Source organism: Scyliorhinus torazame, chromosome 4 (genome assembly GCF_047496885.1).
Source record: "Scyliorhinus torazame isolate Kashiwa2021f chromosome 4, sScyTor2.1, whole genome shotgun sequence".
NCBI classification, from domain to species: domain Eukaryota; kingdom Metazoa; phylum Chordata; class Chondrichthyes; order Carcharhiniformes; family Scyliorhinidae; genus Scyliorhinus; species Scyliorhinus torazame.
In genome coordinates this window covers 166524577-166544335 of record NC_092710.1, presented here as the reverse complement: position 1 = coordinate 166544335, position 19759 = coordinate 166524577, and the positions used below count along the sequence as shown (strand labels likewise).

Below are 19759 nucleotides of genomic sequence, written 5' to 3'. Positions count from 1 at the left end.
GGAAACGCTTTCAGGTACATGTAAGTGAGGGCGTTTGTGAGGCGGCAGGTGAGGGAATTCCCGCTGCTCCCGGCACAGGGGATTCAAGATAGGGTGATTTCGGGCGTATGGTTGGAGAGGGCAAGGTGTCGGCGATATACCAGGAGACGAAAGAAGAGGGGGAGGCTCTGGTAGAGGAGCTGAAGGGTAAATGGGAAGAGGAGTTGGGGGAGGAGATTGAGGAGGGGCTATGGGCTGATGCCCTAAGTAGGGTTAATTCCTCTTCCTCACGTGCCAGGCTTAGCCTGATACAATTTAAGGTGGTTCATAAAGCGCATATGACGGGGGCGAGGCTGAGTAGGTTCTTTGGGGTGGAGGACAGATGTGGGAGGTGCTCAGTAAGTCCGGCGAACCATGTCCATATGTTTTGGTCATGCCCGGCACTGGAGGGGTTCTGGAGGAGAGTTGCGGAAACAGTATCTAAGGTGGTGAAAGTCCGGGTCAGGCCAAGCTGGGGGCTAGCACTATTTGGAGTGGGGGACGAGCCGGGTGTGCAGGAGGCGAAAGAGGCCGGTATTCTGGCCTTTGCGTCCCTGGTAGCCCGGCGGAGGATTTTGCTATTATGGAAAGATGCGAAGCCCCGTAGTGTGGAAACTTGGATCAGTGACATGGCAGGTTTCATCAAACTGGAGAGGATAAAGTTTGCCTTGCAAGGGTCTGTGCAAGGGTTCATCAGGCGGTGGCAACCGTTCCTAGACTATCTCGCGGAGCGTTAGGAGGAGGTCAGCAGCAGCAGCAGCCCAGGGGTGGGGAGGTTCTTTTGGGGGGGGCATTTGGGTGGGTAGGGGCGGCTTCCCTATTGGTGCTTTCAAATGTCGGTTCTTTGGGGTGGAGGACAGATGTGGGAGGTGCTCAGTAAGTCCGGCGAACCATGTCCATATGTTTTGGTCATGCCCAGCACTGGAGGGGTTCTGGAGGAGAGTTGCGGGAACAGTATCTAAGGTGGTGAAAGTCCGGGTCAGGCCAAGCTGGGGGCTAGCACTATTTGGAGTAGTGGACGAGCCGGGAGTGCAGGAGGCGAAAGAGGCCGGCATTCTGGTCTTTGCATCCCTAGTAGCCCGGCGAAGGATCTTGTTAATGTGGAAAGAGGCGAAGCCCCCCCAGCGTGGAAACCTGGATAAATGACATGGCAGGGTTTATCAAGTTGGAAAGGATAAAGTTTGCCTTGAGAGGGTCTGCGCAGGGGTTTTACAGGCGGTGGCAACCGTTCGTAGACCATCTCGCGGAGCGTTAGATGAAGGTCGGACAGCAGCAACAGCAACCCGGGGAGGGGGGGGTTCTCTGGGGGGCATTTGAGCAAGAAAACACATCAATGATCTGGAAACTGACATGTACGGGAAGGATCCAATGTACAAAGCTCTGTATCTTATTGACTTGCCATGTTCATGTCTTGCCACGCGAGCTTTCTTTCTTTTCTTTGTTACGGGGGGGGGGGTTGTTTGTATGGTGGAAAATATTGTTGGTAAATTCTTAATAGAAACATATTTTTAAAAAAAAAGAAAAGATACTCACAAACTCTGTATCTGTCCACATTCTGAGACGTTCCACCTCTCCTGGTCTTCTGTTTTGTCTAATGTTACTTGTAATGTGATCCATTTCTTGCAGAACAGCTTCTGCAGTACTGGATTAATATAATACAAAGTTAAACAATAGTTACTTATTGCAAAATGTATTATTTTCTATTCCACACAGACACAAAAAACATAGGCTAAGGAAGAGGTTTGGTCGTGTGAAAGGACGGCAAGTGTGGGGGTGATAGGTCTAGGTGGTCTCCAGTGTCAAAGCTTATATGAGGGTGGGTATATGGTTGAGGCTTGGAGTCTGTAAGTTGGATGTTGGAATCACAAATTGATTTATGGAAAAAAAATAGCTTTTTAAAAAGGGGACAGGCAGGTGATGCAGCCCTGGAAACGCCACCATCTGTATACAAATGTGCTAAAAGTGGAATTCAAAGTTATGTAATAATCTCTCAGCACATTTATTCCTAAAAGCATACATGTTTTGTGGTTATGATGTTGGGCAAGCAATCCAAAACACAAGAGCTGAAATCATACCATGGCAAGTTGTGAAAGTGATTTCAACAAAACATGATACTTTGTGAACGGGTAAATTATGTAAGTCACTGGATGGACAGTAATAAAAACTAACTGGTTTACTGGTGTCTTTTAGCAAAAAAATTAAGACACTCATACATTTGATTCCAGTCCTACAAGTACATAGTTGCCTCTTGATGCCCCTTGAAATGGATGAAATCTGCTCAAATACTATTATGAAACTATTGATAGTAATAGAAAGCTGTTACAGTGATGTCTGTAATGCATGGAAACATTAGTGTTAAGATATAGTAACTAAATGCAAATTTGAGGTATTTTAGTACAAAACTATTTTAAAGATATATGTGCAGCTAGATGACTTAACAATGTCACCTTTCCATTTGTTACAAGGTACAAAAAAAACAGCCCTTGATTTCTAATTTTTGATTCCTGCATGACACCTTCTGACACCTTTGATTGACACCAACTTGACTGAGCTTTTTGAAGACGTGACAAAGAAAATTGATGAGGGAATGGCTGTGGATGTAGTTTGTATGAACTTTAGTAAGGCGTTTGACAAGGTCCCAAATGTCAGATTGGTACTGTCATGAGAATGTTGCTTTAAGAAATGGTTAGCTGCTCATGTTCCTACAGTGATGTTAGAATGTGGGTGGAGCTGAGCTCTGGTTCTGCTTTTTAGTTTCACTTTGAGAAAAGCTTGGGTGTGTCTGTGTTTTCCAGTAAGCTGCAGCTGAAGTTAAACAAAGAGCTGTCCTGTTGATCTCTGCCATGAAGGACTATCTGTTGATCACTTGGTGAATTCAGAAGAATTATAAATGTTTTCAGTAGTGAATGTAAACTCTGATGTGCTTATGTTTAAAGGTTTGTTAAGTCTTCTGGGTGTTAAAAGAACAGCATACAGATTACTTAGTGTTGCATTCTTTGGGGGTTATCTTTGAATTAATGGTTGCTACGATATTCGCTGTTTGTTTTAAAAAGGTTAACTTGAGTTCATAGAATAAACATGGTTTTGTTTTAAAAAATACTGGTCCATTTCTGCTGTACCATATCTGTACCATATCTGTAGAGTGAGCAGTGTGCTCCCCATACCACAATCTATTAAAAGTTGTGGGTCAGGTGAACTCCATGGTACATTTTGGGGTTCTCTAAACCCTGACCCATAACAGTACAAAAACTAAAATCACATGGGATTCGGGGTGGGCTGGCTAGATGGATACAGAACTGGCTTGGTTATAGAAGACAGAGAGTAGCGGTGGACGGGTGTTTTTCTGAATGGAGATCTGTAGTAGTGGTGTTCTGCAGGGATTAGTGCTAGACTTCTGGGGCGAAATTCTCCCCCAACAGCGCGATGTCCTCCGACTGGCGCCAAAAACGGCGCCAATCAGACGGGCATTGCACCGGCCCAAAGGTGCGGAATGACATCTTTGGCGGCCTAGCCCCAACATTGAGCGGCTAGGCCGACGCCGGAGGGATTTCCGCCCCGCCAGCTGGCGGAAATGGCGTTTGTTGCCCCGCCAGCTGGCGCGGAAATGCAGCGCATGCGCGGGAGCGTCAGCGGCCGCTGTCAGTTTCCCGGCGCATGCGCGGGAGCGTCAGCGGCCGCTGTCAGTTTCCCGCGCATGCGCAGTGGGGAGAGTCTCTTCCGCCTCCGCCATGGTGGAGGCCGTGGCGGAGGCGGAAGGGAAAGAGTGCCCCCACGGCACAGGCCCGCCAGTGGATCGGTGGGCCCCGATCGCGGGCCAGGCCACCGTGGGGGCACCCCCCGGGGTCAGATCGCCCCGCCGCCCCCCCAGGACCCCGGAGCCCGCCCACACCGCCTGGTCCCGCCGGTAAATACCAGGTTTGATTTACGCCAGCGGGACAGGCAAATTCTGGGCGGGACTTCGGCCCATCCGGGCTGGAGAATCCAGCGGGGGGTCCCGCCAACCGGCGCGGCCCGATTCCCGCCCAATCTCCGGTACCGGAGACTTCGGCGGGGGCGGGATTCACGGCGACCAACGGCCATTCTCCGACCCGGCGGGGGGTCGGAGAATGACACCCTTGTTGTTTGTAGTATATATAAATGATCTGGAGGAAATTGTGGGTGGTCTGATGAGTAAGTTTCCAGATGATATGAAGATTGGTGTAGTTTCTGACAGTGCCAAGGATTGTCAGAGGATACACAGGATAAAGATAGAATGGAGACTTGGGCACAAAAATGGCAGTTGGAGTTTAATCCGCACAAATGCGAGGTGGTGCATTTTGGAGGATCAAATCTCGGTATGAATTATACTGTAACAGGCAGAACCCTTAGGAACATTAACATACAGAGGGATATGGGCATGCAGGTCCACAGTTCCCTAAACATGGCAACACAGGTGGCCAAGGTGACTAAGAAGGCATATGACATGCTTAGATTCATCAGCCGGGGCATTGAGTACAAGAGTTGGGAAATCGTTTTGCAACTATATAAAACCTTGATTCAGCCACATTTGGAGTATTGCGTGCAGTTCTGGTCACCACATTACCAGAAGGACGTGGAAGCTTTGGAGAGAGTCCAAAGAAGGTTCACCAGGATGTTGCCTGGTCTTGAGGGTGTTGGCTATGAGGAGAGGCTGAATAAACAAGGATTGTTTTCACTGAAAAGACCATCACTGAGGGGAAACCTGATAGAGGTCTACAAAACTATGAGAGGCATAGTCACGGTGGACAGTCAGAGGCTTTTTCCAAGGGTGGAAATGTCAATTACAATGGGGCACAGGTTCAAGGTGAGAGGGGGAAAGTTTAAGGGAGATGTGCATGTTAAATTTTTAACGCAGAGAGTGGTGGGTACCTGAAATGCACTGCCAGAGTATGTGTTAAAAGCAGGCACATTAGCAACATTTAAGAGGCATCTGGATGTATACATGAATAGGGAGGAAATAAAAGGGTACTGGCCGAGTAAGGGCAGAAAGTTGTTTATCTTTAGTTAGGGCATCATGATCGGCACAGGCTTGGAGGGCTGAAGGACCTGTTCCTGTGCTGAACTTTTCTTTGTTATTTCTTTCTTCTTTGGGGTGTCACGGTGGCTCAGTGGTTAGCACTGCTGTCTCACGGTGCCAGGGACCTGGGTTTAATAAGAGAACTACAGTACAAGTACTATACCTGTTTACCAGCTGATCGAATAGGAGGCTTTGGTTGAGGGTTTCAAATTTGTTTCTTCGTGCTCGACCACTTCTTCTAACTTCTGAATCTCCATTCATGTGAGAATGGTTCCCATCCTCTTGACTTTCACGTCGACTTCCAGGATTTCTGAGAACTTTTTAGGACAGCAAAGGATTACCATCAATTATAATTTTGATGTATATATTTTAGAAGCAGATCTACTTAGATACACATAGGTATGCGATGCTCCTCACAGGCAGTCTGGTGTCTGCCGTGAATGTATGCTATAAATGGAATTGCAAGTTGCGTAGTAATCTTTCAATGCATTTATTCCTAAAAGCATGCATGATTATGGTGCTGGACAAGCAATCCCGAGTTCAGGAATTCAAATCATTCCATGATAAGCTGTGAAAGTAAATTTAACAACGTCTGATAATGTATAAGCTGGCATCAGAAAAAATTGTGAGAGTCATAAAAAACTATGTTCTTCAGCAAACACTCATACCACTTGATTCCAGTCCCAAAGCATATGATTGACTCTCACTGTCCCTTGAAATGGATAATAACCTGATGTGTTCCTCTTTAAGGCTACTGCTCAAGAATTTTCTGTTAGGAAATTGTCTGAATAAGTCCAAAGGACAAACATAGGCTAGACATAAACTACAGAGAGTCGTGAACACAGCCCAGTCCATCACACGAAACTGCCTCACATCCACTGACTCTGTCTACACCTCCCACTGTCTTGGGAAAGCAGGCAGAATAATCAAAGACCCCTCCCACCCAGGTTATTCTCTCTTCCAACCTCTTCCATCGGGCAGGAGATACAGAGGTCTGAGAACACGCACTAATGGGTTCAAAAACAGCTTCTTCCCCACTGTTGCCAGACTCCTGAATGACCCTCTTATGGACTGAACTGATCTTGTCACACATCTTCTCTACTGAGTAGTACCACACTCTGTATGCCGATGGCTGTGTATTTATGTTTTTTCCATGTATGGAACGATCTGTCTGGACTGTACACAGAACAGTACTTTTCACTATACCTCGGTACACGTGGCAATAAATCAAATCCAAAATACTGTTAGAATTTTCTAAGGATTTGAGACTACTGGTTTTTCCTCCTTTTTTCAACAACAAAAAGTAACACGAAGAAAAATAAGCTATTTGGGTATAAAAACAGAAAATGCTGGAAATACTCAGCAGGTGATGCAGCATCTGAGAAGAATGAGTATCAGAGAGAGAAAAACAGTGTTCATGTTTCAGATTGATGATCTTTCATCACTCAACATAAGCCACTTTGTTCCTTTATGTTTTACTTTCATATAAAATGTGTCATGTGGAAGGTGTTGGTGCACCAAAATGTATCTACAAAACACCAACAGCAGGACAAGGGTAAGGGGAAAAAGTTCAGCGTTATAAAATACATAATTTCTAACATTGTGAGCTTCATCAACTGCAAATGAAAAACTATTTTTTTTTTAATACTATGGACAGGAGCTTCCTCACTGGATACTACATTTATCAGCATAACTCCCATGCGGTTATGCTTGATCCTTGAAGAAAGCAATCTTTCCTTGACCAGTCTTCCTTCCAGCTCAAGCAGCCCAGCTTAAACTGGAAAATTACCTTACTCCATTGTGAGATAGCTTTATACAACTTTCTTCAATGCCAATTACTGTAAAATATGCAACTTACCCAAACTACTGTGACCATTTTGCATTGAAGCACCTGCATGAGTAGTTAACCTGGAATAGTCAAAAAATTATAAAAACTGTTATTGTGATGTGAAAGGAGGATTTCTTGTAAATTTGGCAATAGTATGCCCAGTGTAACACTGAAATACATTTCAGGATGTTATCTATTACCTTGAAATAGTTATAAAAACTGCATACATTTTAATTCAGTTTCCAGTAAGGTATCAAGGGCAATGACAATTTTGGTGAATTCTTGGAGATACTTTCTAGCAAAGGTCAGTCTTAGTATCTCTTTTGCTTCGTTAATGGCTTCAGCAACCATTTATCTTACTTACAAACAAGGGATAAGACACCAAAATTTGAGTTTGCATTAATGCACATTTCCCTTACACTTGACAAGGTAGTAGAGCTGCTGTGCATTTAATTCTAAAGTGATGGGGATAATGAGAGTGCAGTCAGTATAAAAAAAGGGGACTGATTTAGCACAGTGGGCTGAATAGCTGGCTTGTAATGCAGAACACCACCAGCAGCGCAGATTCAATTCTCATACCGGCCTCCCTGAACAGGTGCCGGAATGTGGCGACGCGGGGCTTTTCACAGTAACTTCATTGAAGCCTACTTGTGACAATAAGCGATTATTATTATTTTATAGTAATAGAATTTACACTTGGGCTTCAAGAATAGGGATGAGCTTTTTTAAAAAAAAAACATGTTAGCCGTGTAGTGCAAATACAATTTGTTTGTGATACTAACACAGAAACCTCAGCTGTAGTTGCTATGGTTATAACTGGTACAGCTGTGTTTCCTTTTGACTGAAGCCACTTGTGAGCAGATTAGTGAAGTGGATGTTTCAGGTTTACAAAATAAATTTCAAGTATATATATTCTTGAAGTAGCAATCATTTATTGTTACTGGCAGCTTAAATAGAATAAAATATTTGTTAAAAATGTATACTGCAGTTTGGTACTTCCATATATGTTGAAGCAGTGGGGAGGTGCAGAGGATTTTTTTGCTCCTGTTTTTCAGGGTCACGAATGGCAGCAGGGACAGAAAATCCCACTGGAGTCCCAAAACAGCGTTTAACCCTGGCGGGATTTCCCCAATCAATTGTCCCTGCCAATGATCTATCGGGAATCCTCATTTGCATAGATTTAAATACTATGGCGTTTATGTCTGACCCCCACCCACCCACACCGGATTGTGCATTCATGTCGTAAAAGGATATGGAAGTCATGAAAAGGTCCATGACATCTATAGATTCATTAGAGTAATATAAGGGATAAAAGCTATGATATTAGATAAACAAATGCACAGGGCTCCATGTGGTAGAGGAAAGATATTTAAGGGCATCTGATCAACTCTACATGTTTAAGCTTTTAAAGAAAGCAAAAAATGGGAAGTCTTCTGCCCCGCCTGCTGTAAGATCTCCACGGGCGGGACGCCGATCATGTAAAGGTCCATTGACCTCGGCTGGGAATTTTCGGTCGCCGGGGGGCGGGGGTCTGGGGAATCCCGCCCAATTAAATGGTATTCCCACTGGTCCATGGACAAGGAATGTACCATTTAAAATGAGTACATAAAAGCATAAAAAGGCTCTGTCAATATTTTCCGAACAAAAATTATTTGTCTCAATTAATTATTGAAGCAGAGGATAAATTATCAATGTAAAGGTATGGAGATAAAAAATAATGAAGGAATTAGTGTTCAATTTTATGGGGGAACCTGCCCTAATGCATGCACTATGTATGCATGCTCTACCATGATGATCACCTTGAAGGGCCTGTACTGCGCTGTAATGTTCTATGTTCTGTGCTGGAGTGTCAAATTCCAAGTTAAAAGGATCTTTCCATACCAATTTCCAAAATTATATAAATAACCAGAAAATCTTAAAATGACTGTAATACAGCGTTACTGGTCACTCAATGTATTCCCATAACCACTTAGTAAACATGCTGTAAATTCATCCTACCTGGATTGCCTTGTTGAGCCACACCATTCTTCTGCTGGACCACTGTTATGTGGACCACGCTCAGTTGAAAGATCACTAGAAACTGGATCAGCATTTCTTCGCCTCAGTTTTGCAGGTGGTTCCGCCTGACTATCACTCAAACTTGCTTCATCGTTACCAGCATTCTGCTGTAAAGAAAATAATGTTTTCCTTAAATAAAAGTTCGGGAATGCTTGTCAAACTTTAATGGAAGGGGGAAATAATTATTATGAAATTAGTCTACTCCCGACTATTGAACAAGTAGTTTTCTGCTCACAGCCAACATGTTGAAAGGAATTGTTAAAATTTCCTTCCAAATCCTGTCCCTTTTAGCGTTTTGCCAGTAGATGGCAAATGCAATTCACTGTGGACAAGCATAAAGTTATATGGCAACAAAAAACCAAAATGGGAAATCTATGTTGTATGGAATAATCATAAGACATACAAGTTAGGAGCAGAAGTAGACCACTCGGCCCTTCAAGCCTGCTCCACCACTCAATAAGATAATGGCTGATCTGACTGTAACCTCGATCCCACATTCCTGCCCACCCCAATAACCTTTCACCTAATTGTTAATCAAGATTCTATCTAGCTCCACATGAAAAAAATTCCACTTCCTTCTGAGGAAGCGAGTTCATGATTCTCAAAGAAAACAAATCTTCTAATCTCTGACTTCAGAGCACTTCAGAGCTCTGCAATTTCACACATTTCAATAATAAGCTTCTTTTTATTTAATTATTCCTGCCAAAATGGATAATTTCACAATTTCAAAATGATCAATTATGAAAAATTATTGAAATCAAGTGCACAATAAAGTACAGAAGCAATATGTATTCTGTTTCTATTTGTATGCTTGCCTTTTTTTTTTAAAGAGGTTGAACCTCAAATAAAGAACTGTGTTGGTAACATGAAAAGCAATGAGACCCTCACTGCTCCTGTTCCACTTCTCATGTTTTGAGACCTTCCTTTTTGTTCTTTCTCCTTCTCTCTTTTCCCAGTCTCTGTTCTTACTTAAAACAGTTACATCTCCAACTTTATCCAGTTCTGATGAAAGGTCATTGCCTGAAAAGTTAGCTGTTTCGCTCTTTAAAGATGGCAGCATCAGCTTTTGCTTTTGTATATGAAACAAATGACTGCATTTGAGTGGCCACAACCTGGGGCAGTTAAGGTGGAATCCAATCCAACTAAAGTAAATTACAAGAAAAGATCAGAAAGATGGTTTTATCAGTTAATAGATTTGAAAAATTAAGAAATTTTATATTGCAAAGAGGATAAAGTTAACAGAGACAAACTTTCCGAGATTCTAAACTTTTCCTAGTATACGATCTTAACCTAGCATTGAAAAACAGAAAAACAAAATCACAAATTTGAAACCAAGGCAGAGAATCCTCAAAGCAAAATACAAGGGCAGACTTCCCTCTCCATTACCTGTAAATAATGTCCAAAATATGGGTGTAGAGAGGAAATGTGCATCAAACTGACTCTCCGAATACAAAATAGTTTTGTCAGCATTCTGAACATTTCACTCAATGCAACCAGTCATGTACACTCAGATGAAGGCAGTTTTCAGTACGCTATTACCTCCTTCTTGCACTGCAACTTATTTAAAGGTCGATAATGTGAAACAATCATAAGCCACTTAAATTTGTCTGCAAGCAACTTATTCACTACAACAAAGAATAAATCTCTCCTCCCCACAACTACTCTATGTCACTTAGAATAAAGAAAGCAGCCTCAATCTCGTGACCCTTTCCTTTTGTCATACTGTCATTCTTCACACCTGCACGTGTTATCCCTGTTCCTCTGCCAGATGTTTGTCATAACCATGTTGCCCTATTGTAAACTCCTTCCCAATCAATGGCAAGACAGAGAATAGAAATTTAAACAAACCAATGAAGCCATATAATTGCAAATACTGGCCAGCTAAAATAGATTTTGACACATTCATCAACTGCTGATAGTTGTAAAAGTCACTGCACAAATCTATTTATTTTTGATGAGGCTTAGCTTTCAAGGTGGTTGTGGTATTTACAATCCAGGCTTAAAAAGTAACTTGTGTTGATAAATCGCCTTTAATGTAGTAAAATATCCCAAGGTTCAGCCAAGAAGCTGACTTCGGGCAGAGCAGTCACTGAATAGAATTAAATGGCTAACTGTTCCTTTTTGAAGGAGCTGGTTTAGCACAGGGCTAAATAGCTGGCTTTTAAAGCAGACCCAGGCAGGCCGGCAGCGCGGGTTCAATTCCCGTACCAGCCTCCCCGAACAGGCGTCGGAATGTGGCAACTTGGGGCTTTTCACAGTAACTTCATTTGAAGCCTACTTAATAATAATAATCGCTTATTGTCACAAGTAGGCTTCAATGAAGTTACTGCGAAAAGCCCCTAGTCACCACATTCCAGAGCCTGTTCAGGGAGGCTGGAACGGGAATTGAACCCACGCTACTGGTCTTGTTCTGCATTACAAGCCAGCTGTCTTAGCCCACTGTGCTAAACCAGCCCGTTGCAACCAATACTTGCAGCAATTGGATGAAGAAGAAGTTGCGGCTCTGACAGGTCTCTGTCGAGCGGAGGAGTGGGACCGGATGGCATGTACCTTGCCAGCTAATGGGTTTATGATTAGAATGCCTGGGCTGATCATCGGTCGAAGGCAGCAGAGACACGATGTCGGCGTTGGAGATTCCAGATGTTTGGGTCTCCATGTAGTAGCATGTGGACAGGACCTCAGTCGTGTCTACATTACGGGATAATGCAGGTGTCACAGCAGCATGTACCAGCATTGGAGCTTGAGGATCATTAGGTCATCGTTCTCAATGTTGCCTGTCGGATCTTGCACGCAGCAAATCAGCTGCAGCCTGAGTAAACTTCCAGTACACCTCTCAAATTGCTCTTGGACAGTACTAGCATACAAAAATTGAGCAATTCTTTTCAGCTGTGACTTCAAATGCCCAGTTCTTTCCTTCAGCCTCAACACAATCTGACCCTATTTACAAAACAGGAGTAAAGAGGACATTTAGGGAGGCAATGGCATAGTGGTATGTCATTGGACTGATAATCCAGAGACATGGCAGGTGGTGGAATTTGAATTCAATAAAAATCTGCAATTAAAAATCTTATGATGATCATTGTCGATTGTTGAGAAAACCCATGTGACACACTAATGTCCTTTAAGAAAGGAAATCTGCCATCCTCACCCGGTCTGGCGTACATGTGCCTCCAGACCCACAGCAATATGGGTGACTCTTAACTGTCCTCCGAAATGGTCCAGCAAGCCACTCAGTTTAAGGGTAATAAGAGATGGACAATAAACGCTGGCCCAGCCCATGAATGAATTCTTAAAAAGTTTGATAAAAAATAACTCTAAACTCTGAATTTGCTATATGATCCAAACAAATAATCTGAATGTGTGTCAAATAGAAATATAAGCAGCAGCCATAATTTTCTTTGATATTCATTCACCTTGGGTTCTCAATGAGATTCAAAGTTGAAAAGAGAAATAAAATTATGTAAACCAGCAAGTGGCAATTAAGTAGCATCAAGGTTGGGTTTTAAAATCTAACGGTTATAGAAACAATAGGTTGGGGGGGGGGGGGGAACAAATTTATATCATCCAAAATAACTACTCAGAAAGAAGACCCTGCTGCAAAGAATGGGTTAACATCTGCACCCGAACTATCATTTAGAAGCAGCCAGTTTGCATAAAACAAGCCCAACAAACAGCAAAGTTGAGAGACAAACGTTCACTAGAAAACTCCCCTGCTTTTTCCTTAGTGGGTAGAACAAAATGCTTTCAGAGACCAATTTTCTTTCTTGCCCTGTTGGTTGGAATCAAGTTTGAGGAGTTTTAATCCGAGCTGACAGTTTTAGCTTCACATCTGCAGATGTGTTTATTTTGTGTTTATCCTCAAGTTGTGCTTGAAAATCTAACATGCATAATAGGCCACACGGGAGTGTTCTGGTACAACCTGCTGGATTTGCATTCCATAGTTTGACTGACAATCTCAAGACCAGTTGCAGTGGTTATTTTGAGATAAGGAACATGTTTCTTGTGTGAATGCATTAGCTGGCTTTGTTGAACATTCCTGCCACGTTGTTGGTAGAAATATGAAAATTTGAAGAGGGGGGGAAGCCTTATCTTAAAAAAAATTACCCCAAGATTCAGATATTTAGGATATTACAAGTGTACTGCTGTGCTGAGTGACGCTGACTGTCAGCCTGTGACTAACAAAACTCTTTTAATTTAAAAAGCAAAATGATAGTTAGCTCCAAAATACTGATGGCAATGTTGGAAATGTGAAAAATCTAATTTTCATGGAAGAGAGAACTTATTGGGGCATCACGGTGGCACAGTGGTTCGCACTGCTGCCTCAATGCCAGGGACCCGGGTTAAATCCGGCCTTGGGTCACTGTCAGTGTGGAATTTGCACGTTCTCCCGGTGTCAGCGTGGGTTTTCCCCGGGTGCTCCGGTTTCCTCCCACAGTCCAAAGATGTGCAGGTTACGTGGATTGGCCATGCTAAAATTGCCCCCGAATGTCATGGGATGTGCAGGTTAAGTTAAGAGGCTATTGGGATAGGGCAGGGGAGTGGGCTTGGGTGGAGTGCTCTTTCAGAGGTTTGGTGCAGACTAGATGGGCGGAATGGCTTCCTTCTGCGCTGTAGGGATTCTAAGAAATTCCTTTGAAAATAAATCTGCAATTCTTCAGAACTTGCTTTAGTACCACTGCCCCAAACTGCACTTCTGTGCAATTTTTTACCCCACAGCAAAAGCAATCACTTTTTGGATATATCTGCAGCTTCAGTGATGACTGCCCATCTCACAGTCATTTTAATGCCACCCCATGTCTTTATATATAGAGCTTCAGTAATATTTGCATGGGCTGTGCCAACCTTTGTGAAGCTGTTGGGCAACTTTTGTTTATTTTCTCGGCTGATATGTAAACAGCCAAATTAGTTCAAGGTCTGTCGTTCTATACAATCAGGTAATGTAATCTTCTCAAACTAGTTTGAGAAGATACTAGGGAGATCAGAATCTGGTGGGATTGCTGTGTATTCATATAACAAATAATGGATATGGCAGTTTAGACAGCATGCCTAAAGTTTGTGCAAAACAAGACTGTCCCAGACTGCCACATATGCACACTGGCTCAGAGTTACAGTCATACACAAGGAAAGCGGAAGAGGAATTACTGGATAATTTCCTCCAGAGTAATGCATAACCAAGGAAAACACTAGTGGAAGAAAGGGGGAGTGTGACTGACAAGCAGCCAGGCAAGGGGAACACTGCTCCAGCAGACAAGACTCAAGTCCAACAAATACAAAGTATTTGATACCTGTGAGGATAAGGAAAAAGACTAAGAAATATAGCCAGAATGCAAGCCAAAGCAGGAGCCAGTCCAAGAGGGCAAGGTGCAGAGGCGAAATGTTGTAATTAAAGGTTGCAGTTATAACTAAAGGAATAGATTTTTTAAAATCTTTGCAGTCAGGATCGAGAATCCCAAATGTCATGATGCCTACTGGTGTCATATGCAGGTTCAAAATGTAATAAGAAAGGCAAATGGAATGTTAGCGTTTATTGCAAAAGGACTGGAGTATAAAAGTAGAGACGTATTGTTGCAATTGTATAGGGTGTTGGTGAGGCCACATCTGGAATATTGTGTCCAGTTTTGGTCTCCTTATTTGAGGAAGGATGTGGTGGCATAGGAAGCAGTTCAGAGGAGATTCACCAGATTGATTCCGGGGATGAAGGGGTTGACGCATGAGGAGAAATTAAACAGCTTGGGCTTATACTCGCTGGAGTTTAGAAGGATAAGTGGGGATCAGATCGAGGTATATAAAATACTAAAAGGGATTGAGAAAGTGAATGTAGAACAAATGTTCCCCCTTGTGGAGCAATCAAGAACAAGAGATCACAAATATAGGTTGAGAGGCACTAAATTTAAAACTGAGATGAGGAGGCACTACTTCTCGCAGAGGGTGGTGAATTTGTAAAACTCGCAGCCCCATAGTGTGGTGGAGTCCAAATTATTAAATGGTTTCAAGAAGGAGATAGGTATATTTCTGATTTTTAAAATGGGTTAAAGGGATATGGAGAACATGTAGGGAGTTGGCTTTGAGGCCAGGAAGAGATCAGCCATGATCTGACTGAAAGGCAGAGTTGGCTCGAAGGGCAAAATTGCCTACATCTGCTCCTAATTCCTATGTTCTTATAAGGGATATCTAGAAATGGATGGAGAAGAATTTAAGGCAACATTGATTGGGGAGGGGGTTGCTAAAATTTACATAAATCTGACAATAAAAAAGCATAAAGGACAAACTAAAGGAGGGAATAAGAATAACATGAATGAGCAGAAAGAGAGAGAAATCAAATAAAGTCAAATAATATCAAGGTAAAATAACTTGCAAAAACAAAGGGGGCAGTAAATTAAAACAAGCTAAACTGCTGGTTTAAGATGAATTGGGTGAACTAAGTGCAATAACTTGTAGAGATAATCTGGTTATAGAAACCTGGAATAGGAGTAGGCCATTCAGCCCCGAGAGCCTATCCCGCCATTCAATGAGATCAAGGCTAATCTGTGACCCAACTCCATACTCCTGCCTTTGGCGCATATTTCTCAATACCTTTGTTAAACAAATTCTGTCTATCTCAGATGTAGAATTAACAACTGATCTAGCTTCAACTGCTGCTTGTGGGAGGGAGTTCCAAACCTCTACCACCCTTTGAGTGAAGAAGTGCTTCCTGATGCTCTCCTGGATGGTCTAGCTCTCTAACAAATGGAAGTAGCTTATCATTATCCCTTAGCCATCTAAATGCAAGCAAAAACATGTCTAATTTGAGTGTTCTCTCCTCGTAACTCAACCCCTATGTAACCCAGGTATGGGCGGGATTCTGCCGTAATCGGCGGGGCGGGCAACTCCGACGGGAAGGTGTGGAAGGTGTGGCGTGAACCACTCCGGCGTCGGGCTGCCCCTAAAGGTGCGGAATCCTCCGCACCTTCAGGGGCTAGGCCGGCCCCGGAGTGATTTGTGCCGCGCCAACCGGCGGGGAAGGGGCTTGGCGCCAGGCCAACGGGTTCCGAAGGGCCTCAGCCAGCCAGAGCGAGTTGACGCATGCGCGGGAGCACCAGCGTGTGCTAGCGTCAACCCAGCGCATGCGCAGAGGGCTTAGTCTCCACACCGGCCATGGCGGACCGCTACAGCCGCCGGTGCGGAAGAATAGAGTGCCCCCACGGCACAGGCCCGCCCGCGGATCGGTGGGCCCCGATCGCGGGCCAGGCCACTGTGGGGGCACCTCCCGGGGCCAGATCCCCCTGCGCCCCACCGAGAACCGCGGTCCCACCGGTAAGGACCTACTCTAATTTACACCAGCGGGACCGGCAAAAGACGGGCGGCCACTTGGCCCATCCCGGGTCGGAGAATCACCGGGGCGGCGAGAATCCCGCCCCCGCCGGCTGCCGAATTCTCCGGTGCCGGGGATTTGGCGGGGACGGGATTCTCGCCGCCCCGGTGATTCTCCAACCCCCCGCCCACGATTTTTGTAAATCTACATTGCACTCCGTCCAATGCCAAAATATCATTCGTGAGGTGTGGTGCCCAGAACTGCTCACAGTACTCCAAATGAGGTCTAACCAAGGTTTTGTATAGCTGCAGCATAACCCTTGTGCCTTTATATTCCAATCCTCTAAATATAAAGGCTAGCATTCCATTAGCCTTTTTGATTATTTTCTGCACTTGTTCCTGCCACTTTAAGGACCTATGCACCTAAACCCCCAAGTCTCTTTGGACATCCACTGTAGCTAACCTCTTACAATTTAGAAATTACTCTACCCCATCCTTTTATGGTCCAAAATGGATTACCTCACACTTTATTTACACTGAATGCCATCTGCCACAATTTTGCCCATTCATCTACTCTGCAATATCTCCTTGCAATTTTATGTTCAGCTAGGCTATCATCTAGGCTGTCTACAATGCTGCTTAACTTTGTATCATGCGCAAATTTGGATATATGACTTTCTATGCCATCATCCAAGTCATTAATGAATAGTGTGAATAATTGAGGCCCCAGCACAGATCCCAGTGGTAAATCACTAGTCACCACCTGCTAATTTGAGTAATTACCCATTGTCCCCACTGCCTTCGCCAGCCACTCAACCAGTTTCCTGACTATGTCAATAATTTGCCCTCAATTCCGTGGGCTTCCACTTTGGTTTACAGTCTCTTTGTGTGGGATTTTATCAAATGCCTTTTGGAAATCCATATAAATGACACCCATAGACATTGCCTGTCCACTACCTTAGCCACTTCCTCAAAGGTTATGGTAGAGATGACTAATTAGAAAAGATGGGCAGGAATCTCCGGTCCTGTCGGCAGCACTTCTCAATGGCGTAGGGTGATTCTGAGGGGAAATTCCATTGACAAGCCAAGGGAGTAGAGAATCCCGCGCCAGCGACCGGTGCAGCAGAGGGCAGTAGAGCGGAGCTGCTGATTGGCTGTTGCGGGGAAAATTTGCATACGTCCGGTGCGGTCACTCTAACTTGAGGGTGTACCTGTGCAAGAGACCCTAGCTGTTCAAGTGAAGACAAGCATCCAGCAGAGGGCAGTAGAGCGGAGCTGCTGATTGGCTGTTGCGGGGAAAATTTGCATACATCCGGTGCGGTCATTCTAACTTGAAGGTGTACCTGTGCAAGAGACCCTAGCTGTTCAAGTGAAGACAAGCATCCAGCAGAGGGCAGTAGAGCGGAGCTGCTGATTGACTGTTGCGGGGAAAATCTGCACACGTTTGGTGCGGTCACTCTAACTTGAAGGTGGTTTGTGGAGATGCTGTCAAGTGACACTTAAACGCGAAACACTTCTTCAGTGTTTCCCTCCCTACCCCCTCCTCTAACCAAAAAAAAAATAACTGCTGTAAAGATCAAGAGGAAGGCTCGAGGGCAGGCAGAAGTAGAAACAAGTTGAACCGTGACGTCATAGCCTGCAGGTAAGGGTTGGCTGGTGACTGGCAAGTCGTTTTTATTTTATTTTCCCTCAGGTGTTAACGTGCGGGGCGCCGAGGTTGCTGAGTGAGTGTTTGCTGAGAAGGGGAGTGAATAACAGGTAAGCTCTTTCTTTCTTTATCTTTTTTTATCTAGAGGGGATGGCAGGGAAGGTAGTGCAATGTTCCTCCTGCAGAATGTTTGAGGCGAGGGACACAGTCAGTGTCCCTGTTGATTTCATCTGTGGGAAGTGCACCCATCTCCAGCTCCTCAGAAACCACATTAGGGAACTGGAGCTGGAGCAACTTCGGATCATTCGGGAGGCAGAGGTGGTCATAGATAGAAGCTTCAGGGATGTAGTTACTCCGAAGAATAAAGATAGATGGGTGACGGTGAGAGGGGCTGGGAGGAAGCAGTCAGTACAGGGATCCCCTGTGGTCATTCCCCTTAGTAACAAGTATACCGCTTAGGATACTGTTGGGGGGGGGGGGGGGGGGACTTACCAGGGGTAAGCCATGGGGTACAGGTCTCTGGCACAGAGTCTGTCCCTGTTGCTCAGAAGGGCAGGGGGAGAGGAGCAGAGCATTAGTCATTGGAGACTCCATAGTTAGGGGGATAGATAGGAAATTCTGTGGGAACGAGAGAGATTCGCAGTTGGTGTGTTGCCTCCCAGGTGCCAGGGTCCGTGATGTCTCGGATCGTGTTTTCGGGACCCTTAAGGAGGAGGGGGAGCAGCCCCAAGTCGTGGTCCACATAGGTACCAACGACATCGGTAGGAAAAGGGATAGGGATGTAAGGCAGGAATTCAGGGAGCTAGGGTGGAAACTTAGATCTAGGACAAACAGAGTTATTATCTCTGGGTTGTTACCCGTGCCACGTGATAGCGAGACGAGGAATAGGGAGAGAGAGGAGTTGAACACGTGGCTATAGGGATGATGCAGGAGGGAGGGTTTCAGATTTCTGGATAATTGGGGCTCATTCTGGGGTCGGTGGGACCTCTACAAACGGGATGGTCTACACCTGGACCAGAGGGGTACCAATATCCTGGGGGGGAAATTTGCTCATGCTCTTCAGGAGGGTTTAAACTAGTTCAGCAGGGGCTTGGGAACCTGAATTATAGCTCCAGTATACAGGGAGGTTGAGAAAAGTGAGGTCATGAGTAAGGTTTCAAAGTTGCAGGAGTGTACCGGCAGACAGGAAGGTGGTTTAAAGTGTGTCTTCTTCAATGCCAGGAGCATCCGGAATAAGGTGGGTGAACTTGCGGCATGGGTTGGTACATGGGACTTCGATGTTGTGGCCATTTCGGAGACATGGATAGAGCAGGGACAGGAATGGTTGTTGCATGTGCCGGGGTTTAGATATTTAGTAAGCTCAGGGAAGGTGGTAAAAGAGGGGGAGGGGTGGCATCGTTAGTCAAGGACAGTATTACGGTGGCAGAAAGGATGTTTGATGAGGACGCGTCTACTGAGGTAGTATGGGCTGAAGTTAGAAACAGGAAAGGAGAGGTCACCCTGTTAGGGGTTTTCTATAGGCCTCCGAAAAGTTCCAGAGATGTAGAGGAAAGGATTGCAAAGATGCTTCTGGATAGGAGCGAAAGCAACAGGGTAGTTGTTATGATCGGTGGGCCCCGATCGCGGGCCAGGCCACCGTGCGCCTACCCCTGGGGCTGGATCCACCACCCCCCCCGCCCGAGGGCTCCGCTAGCCGCCCTCGAAGCCAGGTCCCGCCGGTATGGACCATGTCTAATCCATGCCGGAGGGACTGGCCAAAAACGGGCGGCCGCTCGGCCCATCGGGGCCCGGAGAATTGCCGGGGGGGCCGCTGCCAATGGCCCCCGACCGGCGCGGCGCAATCCCTGCCCAATAACCACCGCCGGAGAATTCGGCAGCCAGC

At 45.0% G+C, this 19759-nt stretch overlaps 1 protein-coding gene across 2 annotated transcripts in view; it reads right to left on the bottom strand.

Annotated features, from left to right (window-relative positions):
- The window catches only part of atad2b (ATPase family AAA domain containing 2B), a 219309-nt gene that overhangs the window by 161257 nt on the left and 38293 nt on the right, over positions 1-19759 (bottom strand). Inside the window, exons 2-5 of one of the 2 annotated variants that reach the window (XM_072498861.1) lie at positions 8880-9043; positions 6912-6961; positions 5217-5370; positions 1552-1660 (exon numbers count right to left, since the gene is read on the bottom strand). In XM_072498861.1, the coding sequence (XP_072354962.1) occupies positions 1552-1660; positions 5217-5370; positions 6912-6961; positions 8880-9043 (477 nt within the window). Of the gene's footprint in view, positions 1-1551; positions 1661-5216; positions 5371-6911; positions 6962-8879; positions 9047-19759 lie in introns of both variants that reach the window. The other variant, XM_072498860.1, reaches the window with a different exon arrangement.